This window comes from Polypterus senegalus, chromosome 4 (genome assembly GCF_016835505.1).
Source record: "Polypterus senegalus isolate Bchr_013 chromosome 4, ASM1683550v1, whole genome shotgun sequence".
Lineage (NCBI taxonomy): Eukaryota > Metazoa > Chordata > Cladistia > Polypteriformes > Polypteridae > Polypterus > Polypterus senegalus.
In genome coordinates this window covers 39,397,153-39,420,907 of record NC_053157.1, presented here as the reverse complement: position 1 = coordinate 39,420,907, position 23,755 = coordinate 39,397,153, and the positions used below count along the sequence as shown (strand labels likewise).

The window sequence follows — 23,755 nt, the reverse complement described above, 5'->3', positions numbered from 1 at the left end:
TCCCGGATACAAGCCATAATATTATTTTTCTGTCATCCTCCATCTAAAGTCTGTGTTATTTTGTCCATTTTACTCTTTTCCTTTTATTTCCCAGTTTAAGATATGGCTGTGTCTTTGAAACTCTGCCTCTAAGGCCAGAATCCTACAGTTGTCTTTTTACCGTTGTAGATGACACTGAGATTGGGTGTTTTGGCTTAGTAATGATCCTTAGGCTAGTTCACCTATGAAACTTTGTTATGACTTTTACTTCTCCTACAGTCAAGTTTGATTGTCCTCTAGGCACTCTGCCACGAGCTGCGAATGACTGCAGTAGAGCAGATCTAAGGACCTCACTAAACAATCCAATTGGTGGCAGCGATGGGATGTGGGACAAAGACTTAATCAGTGAGATATTATGACCTGCACTAACTGGGAATTCTTCGTTTGTTGGAAACAAGTGCAAGCTCTGGTGTGCATCACAAACAAGGTTCAATGGGTTACCCACGCCTCTCGGCATCAGGTAGATCCATTTAGTGTTGCACCCATGCAGTCACAGATATATAAGAGCACCAGAAACCTGTTATTGCTCAAACTCACATTTCGCTGCTACGCACAAGGCCTCTCAGAATTTTTTGTGTGCTGTGCATGACCATGAATGGGTACAATTAGACTGTAGGTGTCGCAAAATGGATTACACTTTTATAAAAGCAGTGAAGCAAATTTATGGAAAAGGAATACAGATGGCAAGGATTTAAAGGATTTTAAGTAAGTGATTTAAGGAGGAATATAACTTAATAAAATGTAAAAAAAATCATAAAGCCTGCAATAATTGTAGCTTCCTGGGGGACTAGAAAGTCTTTTGGCTTTGCAACCCTGCGGTATAATGTGTCCATGGTGAAGCAGCTTGTCACTTTTTAATAAATAAGCAATTAAATTGCCGGCTCCAAGGTACGCCAGGGGAACAAGAATGAAGACAACTGACCCCAAGTGATCTGGCCAACACCGCTCAAAGCAGCTAAATTGGGGATCAGAAGGTGAGAACCACAACTGCTAGTGTCTCCACCATCTGAGCAAGCGATTGGTGAGCTGGAGAGACAAAGAGGGAGTTGTGCTGGGCTCGTCTGACAGAGCATCCAGGACCAAATGACTGTTGGTTTACTCTTGTTTTTAATTCTGATTTTTAATTTCATGGATTGTCACCTGCTTTTTATGGATTATTTATTTATTGAAGACTGCACTAAACTCTGGACACTGTTCTTTTTTTTAAGATATTTGTTTTAATAAACTGACTTTAGCACCTTTATGCACCTGCCCTTTGCTGCGGCATGTGCATCCTCATTTGTCGGGCTCATCCCTCAGGTACGTTATCGGCAGTAGTGGGTTCAAGATGCTCACGGGACACAACCGGCAGCATGGAGCTAACCCACACCATCACAAACCCCTAGAGATTTATTTTCTCCAGCAACGATTCAGCTGGATTTTTTGTTTTCCTTTCATTCCTGGTCATCTCGCCATAGTATTAGATTATGACCTTTACCATTTGTAACTTATAAGAGACTTAAAGACTATGTATACTTAAGTTATTTCAGTTTTTCCAAATTCTGTTTGAGACACTTATTTTTTAATCTACTTACCTGTTTGTTTGTGTAGACTAATTTTCTGTATTTATTTAATGACCTTTCTTTGTAAATTGTAATCCTCTCTTTTTTCCTTATGCTCATTGTACTGTATGAAAGTGTCCTTGCTGTACAGTATAAATAAATGTTGTTAAAGTGATGTCAATATCAAAAGGAACTTCTGTAAGGAAACATTTAGCTAAGCAGCTATTTGTATATGCTGATTAAACTTTAAATGATTAATATTTGCAAATAGCTGTAACATAGTTGGCCAGAGAATTATAATATTAGCAGCACCACAACGTCATTAACGTACTGATAATAGTAGACCAATTCTTGTCTACAGGCAGTATAACATTCTAGAAGGAAAGTAAAAATGATAAAAAATAACACATATCTTTGTACAGTCTAATTTGGCTTATCAATTAATCCTAATGCAAACTGCCTCTATTATGATAGAGTGCTGTTAAGTCACAGTTCTAGTACCCCAGCCACAAATCCTGATACCTTCTGTGTAGGATCTCAAATTCCCCTGTGTCTGATTTATGTTTCTCCAGGTGGTCTAGTTTCCTCTTTTAACACAACAATATCAGATCATATCAAATGTTATTTGTAACATACAAATTATACATACATTCAGTATACACACAATGTGCATCTGAGGCAGAACAGTCATTTTAAACTTTCCCAGTATTGTTGTGTGAATAATTGTGTCATGCAGAAGATTGTCTTCCCATCTAGCACTTGGCACTACCTTCTATCTGAAGTTGCAAGAATATGCTTGGCTACAATCTTTCAATGGAATAAATTAGATCATAAAATACAACTTGTAGATTTATTGTTATATAATTTGCATGTATGTCACTTATTTAATATACAGAAAACAATTACCTGAGCAAAGTTTTATAAACGTAGCAGTGCACAGACATTTGTTATAGGTTTTGGGAATGCCTAAAAGTGACATATGAGGTGTTTTTCTAGCTTTACATCACAAGTCAGAAAAAACTAATTCTTAAAAGATGTAGTGGTTTATGTTGACATTACATTCTCTCCCTTTAGGCAATGTGCAAAAGTAATTTAAAAGGCTAATGAAATGTACAGCTGTCAAATTGGAGAAAATGAATTAAGGGATGTTATGCTAAAACACTAAAACATGCTAGTGAGGTTAAATTTAGAAAGTCTGTCTGTGATTCTAGTGACCATGCTACAGAAAAGGAATATTTGTGTTGTAACCTATCCAGGGTAGGGATCTGTCTTTTAATCATCACAAGTTCAGTTTTTTTCCTTATGATATCTGTAAATATATTAACGTAATACTCATTAAATCAGTTATTTACATAGATATATGATATAAAATCATTGTAGATTAAAATGTGTTTCTAAGGGAAAAATATCCTGTAAGGTGTAATGTGACAAGTAAGTCCTTGGGAGTATAGTAGGCCCCAACACTGATGCGAAAGGACTTGTATCAAACTCTTGTCAGATTATTTTACTTCAGATATTTTTTATCTGTAAGCAGTAACATGAAGCTAGATAGCCTGACACAAAACTCTGTAGAGGGAACTGAAGCTTCATTGAAGTTGTCAGTTTTATTAGTTACATTTTATCCTGAAGTTTGCTGCATTTTTTATTGCTTGTGTATTTAGATGTTGGCAATGTCATACTCCCCTGGAATCAAAACAATAAACACAAATTTGCTATGAAGGTTTTTCAGTCTCCTGAGCTCAATTTTCATGTACCCCTAGTTCTATTAGTATTATTTCTTTAACATAAGTTTGTTGTATGTGCTTCCTTGAGTTGTCCATCATGTTTAAATTAAAGTTTGAAAAACGTTACATATTGTAATAGTGATCATGAGGTTTTCTCTGCTATAAATAACAAAAATTTCTAAACTGTGAGGAATCCACACTAAGATTAATATTGTAAGTTGCAAAGTATTTAAAGAATAAGCTATATACACTGAAAATTAAAAATCATATTCATAAGGAAACTTCTTGGATGGTCATAAGTTTGTTTAGATTGCAAAATATAGGCTGGCATGTTTAGCTTTATTGTTCATTGGAATACCCAAGAAAGTTTATACCTGGATTTCTTAAAATCATTTTGTATTTGCTTAATAATAAGGGTTTCTGATAACACTATGTAAACAGCATTCACTCTAAGATGTGTATAAAAGATCAGTCTGCTACTGTGAAAGCATATTTTTTCAGATGGGAAGCGACTGTTTTAAATAATATACCTCCTTTATGCATCCACCCAAAACCATTCTTATCTTTTCCACAGAACTAGGAAAGATTGCATATAAACCAAATCTAATGGACACCTTATTCACTTTGTTCAGTGGCACCAATGATTATATTCAGTTTTTCTGGGGATTATACTAATTATCATGTGACTCAAGCTATAATAATAATAATAATAATAATAGTTCTGTGGTCATTTGTACCTTGTATTAAAGTTATTAACTTATTCCAAAGAGGAATATAAAGAAAAACCTAGCTCTTTTCAAATATAATGAAAATAACAGTACACACGTGATGAATACTTCTACCATTTATAGAAATAATCTATGTTATCTTTAAATACTTTCATCTTTTTAAATAAAGACAGCTGACTTTGAAAGTGAAATATAATTTATGGGCTTCTGAAACTGCATAGCACAGCTACACTTCAGAAACGCACTTGGAATATAAGCAGAAATTAGAGCAGATCCGTTTTTTTTTTTTGGTTTTTTTTTCTTTTGCATTCTGAAGCACCATGGGAATTAATGTGCTTTTTTAAGTCTGAGAAAAATACCCAAAACTTAGTGTTAGATCATCTTGTATTTTGACAGAACAATCACATTATTTGTCTATAATGTGTTTTTTTTTCTATTTAACTGTCATCCTTCAGAAACAGTATAATAAAGGTGGAAATGAAAAGGGTTAAATTGTTAATTTCAAACAATTTCCCTAAATGAGTGAATGTGAGATGTCCATGAGTGTACACTGTGATTGACTTGTCCACTGCAAATGGTTGGTTCCTGATTTACAGAGTTGCTGGGATAAGCTCTGGCTCCTGTACCACAGAATTGGACAAATCAGGCACAAGTAATGGATTGATGGGTAGATATTTAATTACATCAGTTAACTTTAACTATAATATACACATTTACCCTCTCCCTTCTTCTCCCTCTCTCACACTCTCTAAATTATAAACAATATGTTTATAATTATATTTACTGATGTATAAAAAAAATAAAAGCACAACTAAAAATTAACTAGATAATTATAACAATTGACCCAGAAAAACATCTGATCCTTATACTGCTTGACTCGCTACAGTTCACTGAAACTTGGCATTTTTATACCTTATCTCAAGCAGTTTTTCTCTTTTTAACACTAGAATTCCTGAAGCCTACAAAAACACTCGTAATCCCAGCCCACCATAAATCCCTTCGCACCTCTCCATCAGCTTCTTTTGTTTCGTAAATGCGTTGATCAGCAAAAGCAGCGAGCAGCCTGCTGTCCCATCACCTGCCTTGACGGAGCTCAGTTCGTCAAAAACTTCTCCCAGCTCAAGCCAAGGCTCCTTATCTGTGTGTGAGATCTGGAGTTGTATAGGGTAAATTATACAGTATATCGTTATTTGGAATACACGCATTTAATGTGTTTTCCATGTCTGCAAAGATCTGGGTAAGTGTAGGATGAAAGAAAATGCGAGAAATGCAAGAAATGCTGAACACATACCTAAAGCAGATACTTTTTCCATGCTATACTAATAATGACATGAAGTGCATAATGTGTGAAGACTTTAGTCCAAATATCAAATAAATATGTGTGCTTTTATTTAAGAATATAACCGAAAAAAGAAAAAGCATTTGATTTAAATGTGGTTGTCAATGATTTAAAAACTCAAGCTCAAATGTCAATTAACAGGGAGTTTACACGTATTCTTGAATGGTGCAGAGGCAAGAACTGCTGCCTTATAACCTGAAGGTCAAGACCAGGCGCTCTGTGTTTTGAGTAGTGAACTGCAATTATTATTATTATAACTTCTACAATATAATAAAAACATATATTTGATCTGAGTCAGTAACACCCGGTGTAAATTTTGGCACTTGTTTTTTTATTCTTCTGTTTTATTCTCTCACTGATGTTCACAAGGTACAGCGAACTTGCCAGACAGCTTCTTCACAGTGCTTTTTCGTAGGCTTCAGGAATTCTAGTGTTAAATACATAAGCATACTCATCAGTCAAGCAGTGCTGTATATTTTAAAAGTGGCCATGCCTCTAGTTTAGGTTTGGCCCTGGTAGATGACTGAGTCAGAGCATCTCCAAAATGGCAGGTCTTGTTATGCATTGGTTAGTATCTACCAAAAGTAGTCCAAGGAAGGACAACCAGTAAACTGGTGACAAGGATATAAGCACCCAAGGCTCACTGATGTGCACTGGCAGCAAAGGCTAGCCTGTATGGTCCAATCCCACAATAGAGATGCTGTAGCATTAATTACTGAAAAACCTAATTCTGTCCATGAGAGAAAGGCATCAGAACACATGATGCAGCATAGCTTGTTGCATATGGTGCTGCATGGCCATAGATCAGTTAGAGTGCCCATGCTGACTCCCTCTCCACTGCTAAAAGCATATACAGTACAATGGGCATGTGAGCAACCTGGGGAAGAGATGGCTGCAGGATGCACTATGATCAGAAGGCAAGCCGGACATTCTGATGTTCTGGTCAATGTTCTGCTGGGAAACTTTGGGTCCTGGCATTTAAGTGGATTTTACTTTGACTGTACCATCTACGTAAAGATTGATGAAGACCACATACATTCCTTAATGTCAACAGCATTCGCAGAAGGCAGTGGCCTCCTACAGGAGGATAATACTTCCTACCATTCTACAAAAATTGTTCAGGAATGGTTTGAGGATCATGGTAAAGAGTTCAAGGTATTAACTTGGCCACCAAATTCCTCATATCTCAATCTGATCGAGCATCTGTGAGATGTCCTGGAAAAACAAGAAGGCCCCATGTCACAACTTACAGGACTTAAATGATCTTTTGCTAATGTATTGGTACCAGATAACACAATACACCTTCTGTAGTTTTGTGAAGTCCATGCCTTGATTGGTCAGAGCTGTTCTGGCAGCATGATGGAATCCTACACAATATTAGGCAGATGGTTTTAATATTGTAGCAGATCATTGTACCTTGCATGATGACATTAACTAGGAGACTAGAAGATCAACCTGACACTAATTGATTGATATTCTAATTTTTAGAATAAATGACATTTTTAAAGCAATTACTTGTCATTTATGTTTTTCTTTATAATATAATGAACACATAAGTGAACATTTGAAACATGGTGTTTCTTGCTGAAGGGGAAATCATTGTGGGTGTTTAAGTGGGAGGTGGAATAGGAGACTGCGTGGGTGACTCAACTACAGAAATGTAGCAAGCCATTTTTTACTTGTAAAACAAATACATTGTGTAAAACTATTGCATTTCAAGAAACCAAAAAAAGTTGGTCATATCTATTGTTTAATTTTCATTTAACTGTAGATCTATACAAACACATTTTTATTTATGTGCTCTGAGCTACAATGACACCCCATCTGAATGGCAGGCGGAAATTCAGGGTTGGATGGCTTCTGTGTAAATTTGCACATTCTACTAAATTCCATGTCAGTTTTCTTTATTAATTGACACACTACTCTGTGAATGTAGTCTGTGAAGGACCAGCATGCTATCTAGGGGGTTCCTGCCAGGACATAGATGAAATAAACATTGTCTTTAATATGATGTCATCTTTACAATAGAAACGAGTAGTTCACAGAGCAAACTGAGTTTTGACAATTGTGCTCTTGTAGATGACATGTACATTTGCATTTTACCTCTTCCATAAAATACGTTTGTAAGAGTGAACTTTATGAGTCCTGTTTAATTGTATGAAATGTGGCGTGAAGTGTAAACCACAAAGATGCCAGCTAAATTCCCCCCTATTGAATCATCTTACCCCCATAAACTCCATTCGTATACCCATTTCCTGTACCTGCCTTATTCAGTTTTTACCTGTTTTATTCAGTTTTAATTTGTGTAGGCTTAAACCTATCCCTTTAGGAAAAAGCAAGTCAGTAGGTAACCCTGGATGGAAAACGAGTCTATCCCAGAGCACACCCGCATGCACTCACTGGGTTGATAATCTTTCCAACCTAACTTATGTGTCCTTGGGATGTTGAAGGAAAACCTGTACATAAAAAGAAAATCCAGCAAAGACACAAGGAAGAATCTGCAAACTCTGCAAATACAGTGTCTGGGATTGAAGTAGATCTCTTGGAGCCATGAAACACTGCACCACCATGCCGCTCTTAACTTTGACACTGACCGTCACCAGACAATTAAAAAAAAAACAATTGTTCTCCTTTGTTTGTGTATACTGCATTGGGATGATGCCAGCAATGGACATGTTGATGTATAAAATAATGTTTGCTGTATTACTTTGTAGTTGACTAATGTATCATCTGTAGTTTAATTCCAATTTGTGTCTGCTGTTAACTTGTACCCCGTGTCTGCGTGAGTTTCCTCTGGGCACTCCGGTTTCCTCCCACAGTCCAAAGACATGCAGGTTAGGTGGATTGCTGATTCTAAATTGGCCCTAGTGTGTGCTTGGTGTGTGGGTGTGTTTGTGTGTGGGTTGGTACCCTGCCCAGGATTGGTTCCTGCCTTGTGCCCCGTGTTGGCTGGGATTGGCTCCAGCAGACCCCCGTGACCCTGTGTTCGGATTCAGCAGTTTGGAAAATGGATGGATGGATGTTAACTTGTAACTTTTGGGCACATACAAGACTTGTTATAATGTAGGGTGAGTCAAAATTATGTTAACACTAATGGGTTATTTTTATCTTAACCACACCTTTCCAGGTCGATAGATAGATTGTGGTGGACCATTGCCATGGCCTCCACACTCCCCTGATTTGACACCCTGTGATTTCTGGTTATGGGGTATGGTAAAGGAGCGTGTGTACAGCAGGAAAGTTCATGATATCAATGACTTGAAGGACAGACAGACTGTGGCATCATCTATTCCCCACGAAATGTGTGTCTGGGCTTTAAATGGTACTGTTGCTTGTTGGTTTTTGTGTGTTGAACATGATGGCGAACAGGATGAAACATTCCTGTTAATCATCTTGCACATATGAAGTATGTTTCTGCCATTCAAATGTTAACATAATTTTGACTCACCCTGTATAATATTCCATATTATACAGGGTGGTCCAGATCTAATTATGCAGATCCTGATCATCTGGATGACTTTGAGTTATGCGGGGACGATTCCAGTTCGGTGTGAAGATGATTCTTTATGTCGTCAGTTCGCATACTTCTTGATGGTTCGGGATTTTTCGGCTGATTTTCTATGTAATAAACTTAATAAGTTGTAGCGTAATGAAAATTGCATAATTAGATCTGGGCCACCCTATATTATTATGATATAAATAAATAAAATGAAAATAAATTATTGTAATTTGTATTAGAAAACATATTTCTTTTAGCTGTGGTTGTTACTGTTGCGCCACAGCTTTAGGAGAGAAGGATCAGTTCCTAGCTTGATCATTGTATACATGTTATTTCAATGTATCTACATAGGTCTGAAAGATCCAAATGATCTAATATGAAATGATGTGTTCTGTGTTTAGGTCTTTTGTCAAGATTATTTATGGTCTTTTGGCTTCAAATGCGTGGAGTACACATATAATACTTGATTAATAAAGTGTATTGTTGTTATATCTACATTTTACCTTCTTGATGAAGTGCTGGTGTGCTACACTATCAAGCCAGTATCACAGTGATCCACTCACACTTCTACAACCTTGCTCTATTTTATCAGCACAAAAGCTGACAAAACTCTGTAGACCTCGATGATTATTCTAGTATTCTAGTATTCCTGTGGACTGAATCCTCTGTCACCCTCTCATTCTTGTGTTTGTTAGACAAAATAGAAAAATGCATAAAAGCTATGAACTAAAAACACAGGTTTCCATTTGATTACACTTTCTGATGAAAACATCGTAATACACTTTAGCATGGTTGTATGGGCTGCCCTTCTCTAACTAAAGTCATTTCAGTTGTCCAAATTAATCCCGTTGACTATCTCTGTATATCGCTATGGTACTAGTAATATATTTATTGCAAAAAGACACAAAGAGACTATCAAGATGCAGCATTCTTATCTTTATATCCTTGTTCAATTTGTTCCTTCAAATAGGATTTAACACAGTGTAGGGCTGTAATCTACGTAGCACTTGTTTTTAACTCTGAATAGCCAAATAATATAACAGCACAGCTTAAAATGATTTACTATAGGTAGGTACACATTTATATTTTATTTGTTTTTTTCAAAGCAACTTGAGGGAATTGTCTTGCAAAATCTCATTCCTTCTTCACCTTGTATTTGTGTAGTTTATCTTTAGTAAGGGTGCCCCATGGAGTTTAGTGCTTCTGTCTCACTGATCCAGCATACTGGGTTTGAATCCCACACCTGTTCTTTGTTTTGTGTGGAGTTTGTAGATTCTCCCTATTTGTGTGCATTTTTTTATCCTTTCTTACTGTATCCCCAAAGCATTCACATTAGGGTAATTGAAAATTTCAGTTTTGCCATTGTGAGAGTATGTTTGTAAGACACCCTTTCCACAGCTGGCTCCTTCACTGTGATAAATGCAGATATTACAGACTATAGTCCTTTCAACCCTGAACTGGATTAAATGGGTTTGAAGATCTTATATTATCGCCCTGCAGTGGGCTGGCACCCTGCCCAGGGTTTGTTTCCTGCCTTGCGCCCTGCGTTGGCTGGGATTGGCTCCAGCAGACCCCCATGACTCTGTAGTTAGGATATAGCGGGTTGGATAATGGATGGATGGATGGATCTTATATTATGTTATGCAGTGTTTTATAAAGTACCCTTTGCCTTAGTTTAATATAGTTATTAATTCCACATAAAATATTTACATTCAAAAGTTTATAAAAATCTGTTAAGATATAAGTTTTATATTTGGTGTTTTTCAGGGCTTAGTGTGAGGAAACAAACTGGGAATAGAGAAAGACAGATGCACAGTCACTAATGTGACTTTCTTTTCAGTTCTTAGAGTGGAGATGGCAGGTGTGGAAGACTGATGTCACTTTTGGTGCTCTCTGTATATTTGAATTACTATATTCTTAGTCATTATAATTTCAAGAATTTATAATTTGCTGTACTAGTACTAGTTATGTGTTGTGTTATATTATGTTGGTTACCAAAGTAGTATTTAGTTTAAAACATAAATTTATTTAGATGTAAAATTAGTATTCTTTTTTCTGCATTTTATGGAATAGTGGTGTAATATAAAGTTTGAATCTGGTTCAGTCTTTCTTAGCTATTTGATGATTGCATAAAAAGCACAATTGTGACCCCCGATGATGGGCTAAATCTGCCTCATACTTAAAGCATAAGGTTTATTTTGTATTATTTATTGTAATTGATTGTTGATGATAAAAACAGGTTTGGATCCAATTGTTAGTTTCAAATTGGTGTAATTAAAACTTGGCTTGATGAAACAGGTCATAGAGAATCGATTATGGCAATTTGGAGATTCAGCCTTCTTTTTCTTTATTGTAATATCTTACTTGTCTATTAGAACATATTCAATATTTGTATATTTCCTTTATATGTTAATAAAGATGGAAATATTGACATGAATTAAACAAAATAAATATTAATACTGTATTTTTCTATACAACACAAAATAGTTTTCTATAGTAGACACGCTCAGAAGCAAAGCACAGTAAAAGTTCCAACTTGATGCAGTTATACAACAGCTTCCATCTTGATGTCTAAGCCATTAAACATTTGTGTTATCATGTAAGCAAAGATATAAAAGTCCTGCTATGGTTATAGTATCACAAGTGATGTCACAAACACTCAAGTTTTAACCAGAGTGAAAGTGACACAAAGCAGATGTCAGGGAAGTTTCAGTACAGTTATAGGCTGAAACCTTAAGCTTAATGCAGCCAAAATACCCTCATGTTTAAACAGCAAGAAAAGCCTGAAATAATATAGTCAACAGTAACAGGAATTCTATAGGAAGTTGCCTCTGTTTCCTAAAAGGACACGTATAATAAACGTAAAAGTTTTTTTAAGTAATAACACCAATATTATTAAATATGGTGATTTATTGTGCAATACCTATGAACATACAGTTGCAAGGGTGTTAACCTAATCCAAAAACACTGCTCGGAGATCTAAGGACTGCTTATTTTTGAAAAACACCTTCAAATAATGAAGAAACCCATAATAATAAGTAGATGTATCCTTAAGTAGACAAAAGATCTTCAAGATTCTGTCTGTACCTCATATACCTGTCTACTGGTGTTTGTCAGCCGTGAATTTAGTTTTTTTTTCATCATTCCACAAAATTTAAATACAAATAAAAGATGTTTATCCATCTGATTCTAAATTCACTATGTAATTTAATTTTGGACGGCTAAATGAGCAATTCTAAAAATGTATGTCTTTTTGAAATAGTTGAGGCAAATATTTTTTTTCCAAATAACTTACCCAACAAGTATATATATAAATTCACTAAATTTTGCCTTGCACTGAACCGGTGCCTGTCCTAGTAGTGTTAGGTGCACAGTGAGAATTAACTCTTGACATTACAACAGTCCTTGTCAGCACACTCTCACACACATACCCAGCCACACTTCAATAACAACTTAGTGCTACAAGTCAACCTGTGCAATTAACTGACGTGTGAGAAAAACTGCAATACTCAGAGATCAAAAAAAACAAACACAAAGATAAGAAAGGAATGTGGGAACTCTACAATGATATTGACTAGGCATGGAATTAATCCATTTCTTCTGTTTGCAGTTAGGCAAGAATGTTATCCACTACTCCACCATGTTACTTCAATAAATTGTGACACCGGGACACCCTTTTGAGGAGAGGACATATCACCAGCAGTACCTCCCTCAGGGCACGAGAGGGCAGCCCACCTGGTTTACATTGGGGCCATGGGACTGGAGCTTAGAAGCTGAACCCTGGACAGTTCTGGAGCCATGGTCTACAGCACTTCCGCCACACCCAGAAGTGCTACCAGAAGAGGAACCGGATTCCCTTGAAGTGCTGCTGGAACTTGATCAAGGAGCACCTGGAGCCAGGAAGCCAGAGTCAGGAGGAAGAAGACTTGTGGGAGAGGAGTAGAGGCGGTCAGAGAATAGAAGGAAGGAAGGAAGGAGCTTAACTCTTTCAGGGCGGATGTCGACTTTTGTTTGAGAGTAGTAAGCAACTGCAAACGGTGATAAAACCCTCCATTATTACCTTTTAGTTTAGGTGTCTTTGCTAAAAGGAAAGTTAGATTCGTTAGTTTGAGCGAGATTCCCATGTATTTGCAGGAGCAGTGAAGAGCAAACAATGGCAAAAATAGCATTGACATCTGGTCGCTGAATTGGACTCTGACCTGTCAGACCTGCATGTGATCTGGAGATCGAGATTGAAAAACGAAAGTGAGGTACCGACATCAGCTGATCAATCTCCAGCTAATTGTGGTGCCGAACACGTTTGTGGTTCTCAAACTGTGGGGCAGGCCCCCCTTGTAACAAAGTAACAAAAAGGGGGACGCGAAGATGTGAAAAAAAGACAAGATCGAAAATATGAAAAATACATCTATTGAAACCAAAACAAATTAACTTAAACTACATTCTGATACTAGAAAAATAAATATAGAGTTAGATAAAGGTTGATAAAAGTTAAGTAGGTATAATAAAATATGTAAATATTATTTATGTGATAAATTATTAATTTAAAAAAAAACTAATTGGTATTAGTGGGTTCCTTTCAAAAAACGTTAGGGGGGCGCGATTAAAACCTTTATGGAAACTCGGGTCGCAAATACTTAAAGGTTGAGAAACGCTGGTGTAGATGAAGATCGCCACTCTTAATAACACGGGGGTACAAACCAGATTGCATTGCGCTGTGACTGCGAATGCTGCAGCCATCCCTGCCACTGTCACATGAAAACAGTCTGGCAGCCAACCAGCCACGCATTTCTGCCAGCCGTCTTACCGCCCAGGAGCATCTCGAGCCCCAAGAGACTATGAACTGGTGGCCACAGCACCTAGCAACTGATATTTTAGGTTGATTTATGTGTGAGACCCTTGCTTTGGGTGCTTTTCAGAAAACTGCATGTTTTGGAGAAAATATTCAGCCCTCAAAGAGTTAATTGTGGTCTGTGCATTGTGCTGTGCCAAAGAAAAATAAACATATGTGTTCTGGACATTGTTGGTTCTGTGTGTCTGTGTGTAGCCGGGCTAATCTTGTACAAAGTACATTCTTTAAGAATATTGTATACAGTGAATTCCTCTTTCCTATGTTTCGATTTGATAGTGCAGACATCCATATCCCCTGCAACAGACTTCAGCTAATCACAGAACATTTTCAAGACTCTCTGACTCACTTCAAGAAACAACCACACAAACAGGATCTGAGTGAATCCCTCAATCTGCCTAATATGCCTCCAGTGACAGGTACGCAGGAGGTATCTTTTCACTTCAGTTCAGAAGAATGATGGGTATACTATGATATCCTCCTAGACCATCAAGTGCCTCTCCCTGAAACAGAATATGAAGCCAGTATCCCAATGAAGAGGCATCAGCCTCTGTACCTCTAATGTAATTTTTCTAGCCACTACTCAAAGCTCATGTATATAAGTGACATCTCTCATTTGCTACCTCTCCTTTACCATAATGGTAATCGTACTGTTAGTTAATCACAAGTTCCCTTCCTTTCACTTTTGAAGAACTACTGAGATACTAAAAGTCTCCCACTATCACCAGCTGCTCCCAAGTGAGTTGCATAGAGGAAGATACTCATTTCTAGAAGAGGGACATGATGTTGGATTTGGAGGTGCTAATTTTGTCATGTAAAGCTATAAAATCACTTTAGTGCATGTGGCAGAGATAAGAATAAGATGAGCCTAAGAGGCCATGATCTTCCACAAATAGTACAGAAGCCACCCTCTGAGCTTCAGCTTAATAAGCCTAACCTTGATATCCCATAATAATAATCACAAACAGGAGAGGAGAAAAACATGCACCCTAAAGCTCATGTTAAATAAATGACTGTAAACACACATCTCTTCCTCCACAGTACCATAGATTGCATGTCAGGCAGCAGCAACCTTGGGACTCTTGCAACCCTTCCAACGAGATACGGCTGAGTAGTCGGCCATAGGCTATTTCCATATTCTTATAAAATGTGTATACTGAACTGTCCGATCCTCAAGACTCCTACAAGGTAAAATATTTGTGCACAGAGCAAGTGCTGGTTCAATGCTGCACCACCAGGGTGGAATTCATCACTTTTATTGGTGTGCCATTTGTCTGTCAGCTGGAGTCACTGGTATTGGCAGAAACATGGGTATGCAAAGTCTTTGACTCCAATCCAGTGCAAGATGCTCACACATATGGACACACATTCATTCATAATAGAGTCTGCAAGTAATCTAACATGCATATGATTTGGGTCATTCCAGAAAAAAGTTGTTCCTGGAAAAAATTTCAGATAATCTAGGGAAAACATGCCTGCTTCATACAAACTTAAGTCGGGAGTCAGACCCATAACTACCCCACTATATAACTATGCTATTTAGGAGTAAAAATACAGTGCCTATAAAAAGCAATCACCCCCTTGGAAGTTTTCACATTTTATTCTTATGCAACAATAAATCACAGTCAAAATGAAAACAGAATTCTACTAATCTAAATTAATTATAAATATAACACAAAATAATTGATCTGATTTTTATTACCTCCATCAAGTCAGTATTTAGTAGATGTACCTTTGACAGCCATGATAACCTTGACTCTGTATCAGATTTGTACACTTGAACACTGGGATTGGGAGTGAACACCCTTTTTGAAGTCCAGCGACAAATTCTCCATTGGATTCAGATGTAGACTCTGACTCTACTCCAGGATATTGACATTGTTGTTTTTAAGCCTTTCACATGTAGCTTCGGTTTTATGCTTAATGTTGGTGTCTTGCAGGAAAACAAATCTTCTTCCAAGAAATAGGTTTCTTGCAGAATACATCAGGATTTCCTCAACAATTTCCAAGTATGTTTCTGCATTCCTTTCATCCTCTGCCTGCACAAACCTTCTAGGGCCTGCTGCAAAGAACCATCCCCACATCATGATACTTCCGCCACGACGCTTCCTGATGTTTTTGATAAGGTACAGTGTTTGGCTTATACCAAACATGCAGTTTAGTCTAATGGTCAAAAAGCTCAGTGTTGGTTCATCAGACCACAGAAGCTTCTTCCATCCTTGTGCCTTCTGAAAAACTCTAGCTGAGATGTCATGTGTGTTATTTTTCTCTTTGCCACTCTTTGCAAACCCTTTTCAAAGTTGCTGGGAACATTCTTTTCCCTTCATTGAGTATGTTAGGCCACAACACTGACTTACCACAAGCTGACATTTCAAATAGGACGCATTTATAATGCAATCATCATGTTACTATTTATGCACTATTTATGCCACTTCTAAAACCCATTGGTACCACCACTAATGAATTAGGTGGACATATTAAAGAGAGTGAATACTTATGTGCTGAATTATATTGTGTTTTATATTTGTAATTAATTTAAACCATTTGGCAGAGGTCTGTTTTCACCTTGACATTAAAGTGTCCTTTTTTGCCAAATTAAATCCACTGTGATTCAATTTTTTATAACAATAAAATGTGATAACTTCCAAGGGGGTGAGTGCTTTTTATAGGCAATGTACAGTAGTTATAAAACTATGAATATTACATACATTCTTGAAATGAAGTAACTATAGGAAACTAGCATATATTAAAAGCATAGACTTTTCTAAACAATTACATAGTTAGCCAAAATATACAGTAATATTTACAATTAAATTTAATGGTATAACAACTATATCATAGAATTCAGAAAACCTGCAGTAATCTTCAAATAATTATTTTTTCCCCCTTTCATCAGCTTCTGCTGCATCATATTGTGTGCTAGTTTCATATGAGACCGAATAACATTTTTTTATTTTGGTGTATTAATAGTGGAGTTTGCAGGGGAAGCCAATACATAGAGCTTAAGGAATTTAAAACTGCTGAAACTTTTGGACTCCTATCTTTCCCTGGAGCACCAGTTCTTGGACAATTATGGTATCCCACAGAATAAGTCTTTAATTAAGAAGGATTTTATCGAAGCAAAACAAATGCCTTCTGCAGCCAGTTCACCGTTAAGTAACAGAGCTGTCTATGTTTATACAAGTATCGTTAACTGAGATTTAATATGAATTTTCCAGTCAAATATGATGATAAAGAAGTGTCAGCAAAAAACAAATGCAGACGTGTAAAAGATCTCCTATTGTTGTCACTCCCAGCATCATTAAAACACAATAGTACAATCACTCCTATTTTTTTTATGCTTCCAATGCAAAGTCAATCATATATGAATAATGTTTAGTGATAACTATGCTAAGTTTCATTCAAAATTGTGAATTAAATTTTTCTACAAACAGTAAATCCCAAATTATACCACTGTTGAATGAAATGTGGGAAACTTAATAATGGTTACCTTTTCCTGATACTGCCTTCGTGAAGAGTCCAACGACTGAATAAGAGCTGTGGCGTGACCCACGAACATAGCATAGCAGGTGGCTCCCACAATCATGCTCAGCATAGTAATCCACAGGTCTGACATGCTGACGGGAGCACGGGCACCATACCCAATACACAGCATGTGACTCATTGCTTTGAAGAGAGCGTAGGAATACTGCTTCCCCCAAGAATCATTCTGTAAGGTGAAAAATGGGGTAAAAAATATAACAAGTTAACAGGACAGCACAATATTCAACTTTTGACCTTATTATAATTGTGTATTTAGAATAAATATTTGGAATGTTAGTTTAATAATGTCTATTTCAAGTGCTAGGTGGCTGTAAATTGTACTTGGTAGTATTTCGTTTATAGTGTAGTAGCTTTTACTCTTTCAAACTTACACAAAACTTTAAAAGCCTTGATTTTGTCAGGTACAAGATATCACCACATTATCTGCTACACATGCATATGCATACACAGAACAGTTAAATGATATGGATAAAGTAATCCTTAACAGCACAGTTTTTATAAATAAGAACTTGTTTGTGGATTTCAATTATAGATGAATGTGAAGTTGTAAAGTAAGGGATGCACAGTTAATGTTTGTGCCTAATCTTTCAAAACACAGAGTAGCATGCCCTCTTTTCAGAGGCTTATATAATGGCACTGCCCAAGTAGAAGTACAGCATTAGAGAGATGCTTAGGCATACTAATCAGACATCTTCAGGCACTGTTTGGATTTAGAGTCTTTAGTTCTGTCCTCAGTTAGAGCACCCTAGTCTGTCACCAGCTGCTTAGGAAAGCCTCCTGTTTGCTAATCTAGTTAGAACAATCATATCACCGTGAGCTTAAAAAGGAAATTGAGAACCATAATAAGTAAACAGAAAGCTTAGCCGAGGCATATTGCAGTGTAAATACATCTCTTGTGTGGGTTACAGACATGATTCTACATGCTTCTTTGCTGGGCTGACACAGCAGGGATTTTTCTTTAAGATCTGAAAAAAAACATGTTTGAATTTTTTAGAAATTAGAATTTGCTGCATTTATCACCTATGTGCATATGAGGAACAGTCAGTAAGTAAAAAGACTGGCCGCCCTGTGGTGCTCATACAGTTTCATATCATGGTTCCATGAACAATACCAATAATATAGCTACTCTGTCTAAAATACCAAATATTTGGCCCCTAATACGTATTTAGAATATTTTAAGAAGACTAGAAGAAAGGTGTTCTATGCAAACAAAATATCAACTTTGAACAATAAGCCTGCAAGAGATTTTGCCATTTTCATCATAAACTGGGAGCTAATATAAACTAGGAGACTATAATACAGCATATTCATGGTAAAGAAGAACTCGTCCATGGCATTGCTCATGCATGCACTGGTGATTCAACATTTCTCATGTTTCACAACATACAGTTCAGTGATGAAAGTCAATATCTCAGATGTTAAGTTGCACAGCAATACAATGAACAATAGGGCAAACAGATTCTCCCTGAAAGAATATGAGACTACTGCTCTAGGGAGGTGGAGGGAGGAGTATTTAGGAATAGGGGATTGGGGCATTGTGGTCTTACAATGCTGTATACGTACACATTTATGATGCTCATGCACATGACAACTCCAAAGGACACATATTTTTATGTTACAATGCTATCTACAACCACTTTGACACTGCGTGCATATATGATAATTGAATTGAATAAGAAAGCCCTAAATAGCTACTGAAATCGTATATTACTTATGCTGCTGAATGATATGTCAATAGCCTTTTGCTTGAATAATTTGTGCCTTTTCAAGTCCAGGCCAAAATGGCGCACTTACTCTTTCCACATCGTTATGTTTTTTAATATTTAATATGCTGAGTAATGACAGATTATTGATGGCTAAAGCAAGTTGTCTCAAAACTACAAGTACCCCTCACATCAGCATGCAGAATGGGGCATGGCTAAACATGAGTTGAGTTAAACATTTAACTGTGTCCATAATCCACAGGTGTCGTGTCCCATTCCTCATCCTGGGAGTGACAGTTGTTAGGCTACAGTGACTGTAAATGCAGTATGCCTTGTTACACTATGATTAAGAATTGGGTTATGAGACGGTTATTTGACTCAAATAATGGGCCTGGTTACACAATGGTTAATATTAGGGTTTTGGAATGGTGGCACATTAACATGCAGTTTTCATCATTTGCATGCAGGTCACGCCTTTTCCATCAAGCAAGGAGATCAGCAGGACCCAAATGTGTGATGTGTATGAATCACAGGCAAAGTGTTTAACCCAGATCACATTTAGCCATGTCTGACCTTCTCCAAAACTAAGCAATTTGACATTACAAATATGCAGCTCCCAGTAGGTAAGTTTTGCTTCACAAATACAGAGAATTTGATTTGACTGATATTTCCTAATTTAAACAGAATTGATATGATTGGTGATTTTTAGTGCATTGACCTGTAAACAAAGTGTGAATTGAGTCATGTTTAAAATGCTGGTCCAAAACTGGGCAAGAAATTAATGACTGCCCTGGAAAATACAAGACATCTGGTAAATACAGGACATCTGGTAACTAGAAGTGTGTGATATGTATCATCTAAGATAATATCTTAATTGTTTTAATGATGTGAGAGCTGAAGTTATTGAGTATGTCACTCACTTTGCAAAAAACAATCAAAACCATGCCTCTTTGTCTGCATTATGTTATGTAATCTGTTAGCCCCTCCCAATGTTCATTGTGTTAACTGTTTTAACCTTGTAGCCAGTTAATAAAAAACATTAAGAGATAAAGGAGTTCAGTGTGGTTTCACTACACCTTCATGGTAGTTCACATGGACCTGCATGGTAAGTTATAACGCAGAAGCTTTGGAGGTTAACTAGATTCAAAGCCTGAGCGCAAGAGTACAGCGCATGCTGTAAACACTGGTTACATTGGGGTAACCTAACATAACATGAGTTCGCATTCGCTTTCTTTCCTCCCTCATACTGCTTGATCACCTTCATTTTTGTGTCAAGATCAATTGCCTTTTTTCCTATAACTGTAAGACAAATGTAACTGAATGTAACCACTGCAAGTAGCGTCAGATCAAAATGAATGAGTCATGGTATACGGAGCTGGTGTGGTAAATACTGTCGTTTCTGTATAAAATGCAATTTAAATGAAATTGATGTAATACGGAGCCCCACAGGTGTCAGACAGAAAAAAAAGTCCTTTCAGACAAATTATTAATTTGTTTCAACAAATTATGTAATTCATGTTTATTTCTGAAAAAAGCATATGCCTATCGGGAACATTTTACTTAGCAAGCTGTTTTGGTTGGGTGTCCTCGATTCTAAAGTGCATTTTTTTCTTTCATTATTTAAAACACTCGCACAGATCCATGTCACCTTGCCGCAATCTATCTCATCACTATGCCTGCAGAAGCTGGAGGAGTTGATGACACAAGGGAGGGAGCAAATAAGAGTCTTTTAGCAGTTATTTAAAAAAAACACACACACAGGCATTCAGAGAAGGTGAGTCTCTGTACACTGCCATTGATAAAGAGATTAAGAGCCACTTGATGAGACCGGAGGTGGACAGTGACGTAAATCCACTTAAGTGGTGGAAAACACATGAAGCAGAGTTCCCCAAATTGGGGAAACACGCAAAGAGTGCCGATGCATCCCTGCCACAAGCAGTCCTTCTGAAAGAGCTCTCAGCACCAGAGGAATTACTGTAACATGTAATCGTGCTGCTCTGATGCCAGATGCTGTGGACAGACTAGTGTTTCTGTCACAAAATTTGAAGTTTCCTCAGTAGAATTTTATAACTGTTTATTCTTTTCTGATATCTTTTTGCAATATTGGACAGAACTTATTTACAAATGCTATAGATTTTTTTCCTGTACAGCATTTGACAAAACTTTGGAGTTTTGCACTTTAGTACAATATGTTAAATCTTTGTGCTTGTATGCAGCACAATTCACCTTACAGCAGAGCAGACTGTAATCTTCATGCTGCATAGTTGAGTTATGATTAGTATTTTATTCCTTTTGGATTCATATCTTGTTTACATTAGGAGTAAGTGTCTGTTTAAAATTCTCTCATTATAAAAGTTTTGTTGGTCTTTTTTGTAAATCCTGTAGGCCATTTTGAAATGGTTTACTCATACTTGCCCTGTTTGATCTCACTAATATTTTAACTGGTGATTTTAATGTTTTTGTGTTATTTTACTTCAGTTTTAAGTAAATAAATAAGACCTGTTGTTTCCATTGATCTCATTAGTAAGCTACAAGTAATATCCTATTAATATCAATAAGACTTTTAAAAACGTTTTTAAAGGATGCAAAATACTGTCTGATTATCATTATCATCAAAGTACCAGAAAATACCAAGATATCATTCTTTGCCAATATCACGTATCTCTACTGGTAACCCTAATCAAAAAAATCAACCATTTGTAAATTACTTTAATTCGAACCTCATTGCAACTCTGTTATGTTCTATTTAGTCCAAATTGTTACTGGATCCACACTTCTTTCAACATCTTCCTTTTCTAAGCCACCAAGTAAACACAACCTACGGTATCTAGTGTGCTGCAGTAGCTGAAGAACTGAGAATATGACAAACTGTGATGTCAGCTCGTTGTTCAAAAACGGACATTTTATATGTAGAGAATGATGTATTCACATCTTTCTTTCACTAAACAACTTCATAGAATACAGTAAGCCAGTGACAACAAGCTTGATGCAGTAGAAAGAGCTGTTATACCACTACATGTAACAGCCATGTATTGATGACTTGCAACCACAACAGCATCCACACAACAGGCAATACTGAAGCTTATTGTCTGCAATTTACTCTGTGTCTACTACTACAATTATAAAAAGTACAGAACAAATAATGGATCAGTACTATTCTTAATTATAGTTCCGTATTTGCTGATACTGATGGGATGATCCCCATCACATCCAATGTGAGTTTTTTTTGACTACATTGTGATTTGATTATGCCGCAGATCCCTTAGACTCTTGAATAGTATTTTAAGGACCTTCAAAGCCAACGGATGCCTTAAAGTAAATTACTAAAAGGATATACCTGTAAATAATAGTAATATCCCCTTGTGGTAGCGTAAGACCTATAAAAAACATCAAACCACATGTATACTTAATGCTCAGTTTCTTAAATATGCTTGACTAAATACTAATTACTTTTAATCTGCTGCTGTAGATAACACACACATTATATTACATGCAAAAATGTGAATCCTCAGTCATCACATTTATATTTTTTGTAAGACTCATAAATATAAGGTAAAGTAAAACCCCACAGAAAAAAATATCACTCTAGTGACAGAATTGTGACCTCTGAAGTACTCTGTGATTGAGGATAATAATAAATTTGGTTTTGGCCCCCAACAACCTTGAAACAGATTAAGCTGGTTTCAGAATATTATACTGTGAAGAGTGAAACAGTGGTCCCAATGTGAGCCAGGTCACTGCTTGGATGCAGTTTGTATATTCTTCCCATACTCTCATAGAATGATTGTCAACTCTAAAATCATGTATTTTATATAAGTGAGTGTGGGCTGTGTGCATTTGAAAGGACTGCAAGCAAATCCAGGTTTTATTCCTAAATACACTTTAATGCTATTGGAATGAACTCCATAAATCTGTCACCTTTTAGTGTGAAGTTAAGCTTTTCCACAATCAATTATATTGGATTAATGGAATTTGAATGTTTGTTAAAGAATGGATGAATATTGTTGTGGCATTTACAATATAAGTCTTTGGTAAAATGGATAGATATTACTTTAGTGCAATGGCACTTGAAATAGTAATAATTTAAATCCTGACAAGATTCAGAGGGAATGCTCCGTGTTGACTGGAGTGTTAGCTAAAAAAAAATGGAACTTCTTTGGAATGTGCTTTACAAAACAATCAACACCACTACAGTATAAGCAGTAACACTCATTTCAGTACTTAAGCCCTAAGTGAGGTAATCAAGATTTCAATGTTAAAATCATAGTCACTGCCAACACCATTCTCTTTTTTATGATCTGGTCAGTTGATACATCTAATACATTAATAAGCTTGATTTAAATTGATTTAATTTAATAAAAGGTGTCACACACATGTGCATGGGAGGCTGCTAAAGAGCCTGAATGAGAGTAATTCCACTCAAGACCGGGGGTGGCGGAGTACACTGACTCTTTATCTCACTTTTCTGCAGACCAGCTACAGGAATTTCTGCCTGGCCCTGATGACACCACTTCCAGTTCCAATCCCATTGATGATGTCACTTCCTCTATTTGCCTTTAAAACTACCATCTTGACATTCTCAAATCAGTTCTGTTGTGGACTCTAACCTGTACTATTATTATTCATCCAATTTTGCAGCCAGGAAAACAATATATGGGTGGCTGCCCGAGACTTTTTTGTGTCTTTTTGCCAAGTTTATGACAAAGGTTACTCCAAACTGACACTGTTTAAATGAATGAGGATGTGGGTGTGAGACTGTCCTACTGTATAATGGACCAGCATCCCTTCTGCGA

At 36.7% G+C, this 23,755-nt stretch overlaps 1 protein-coding gene across 2 annotated transcripts in view; it reads right to left on the bottom strand.

Moving 5' to 3' along the window:
* LOC120527272 (potassium/sodium hyperpolarization-activated cyclic nucleotide-gated channel 1) overlaps positions 1 to 23,755 on the bottom strand; it is a 346,712-nt gene that overhangs the window by 142,419 nt on the left and 180,538 nt on the right. For both annotated transcript variants that reach the window (XM_039750499.1, XM_039750500.1), the window contains exon 4: positions 17,207 to 17,425. In XM_039750499.1, coding sequence (XP_039606433.1) covers positions 17,207 to 17,425 — 219 coding nt within the window. The remainder of the gene's footprint in view (positions 1 to 17,206; positions 17,426 to 23,755) is intronic.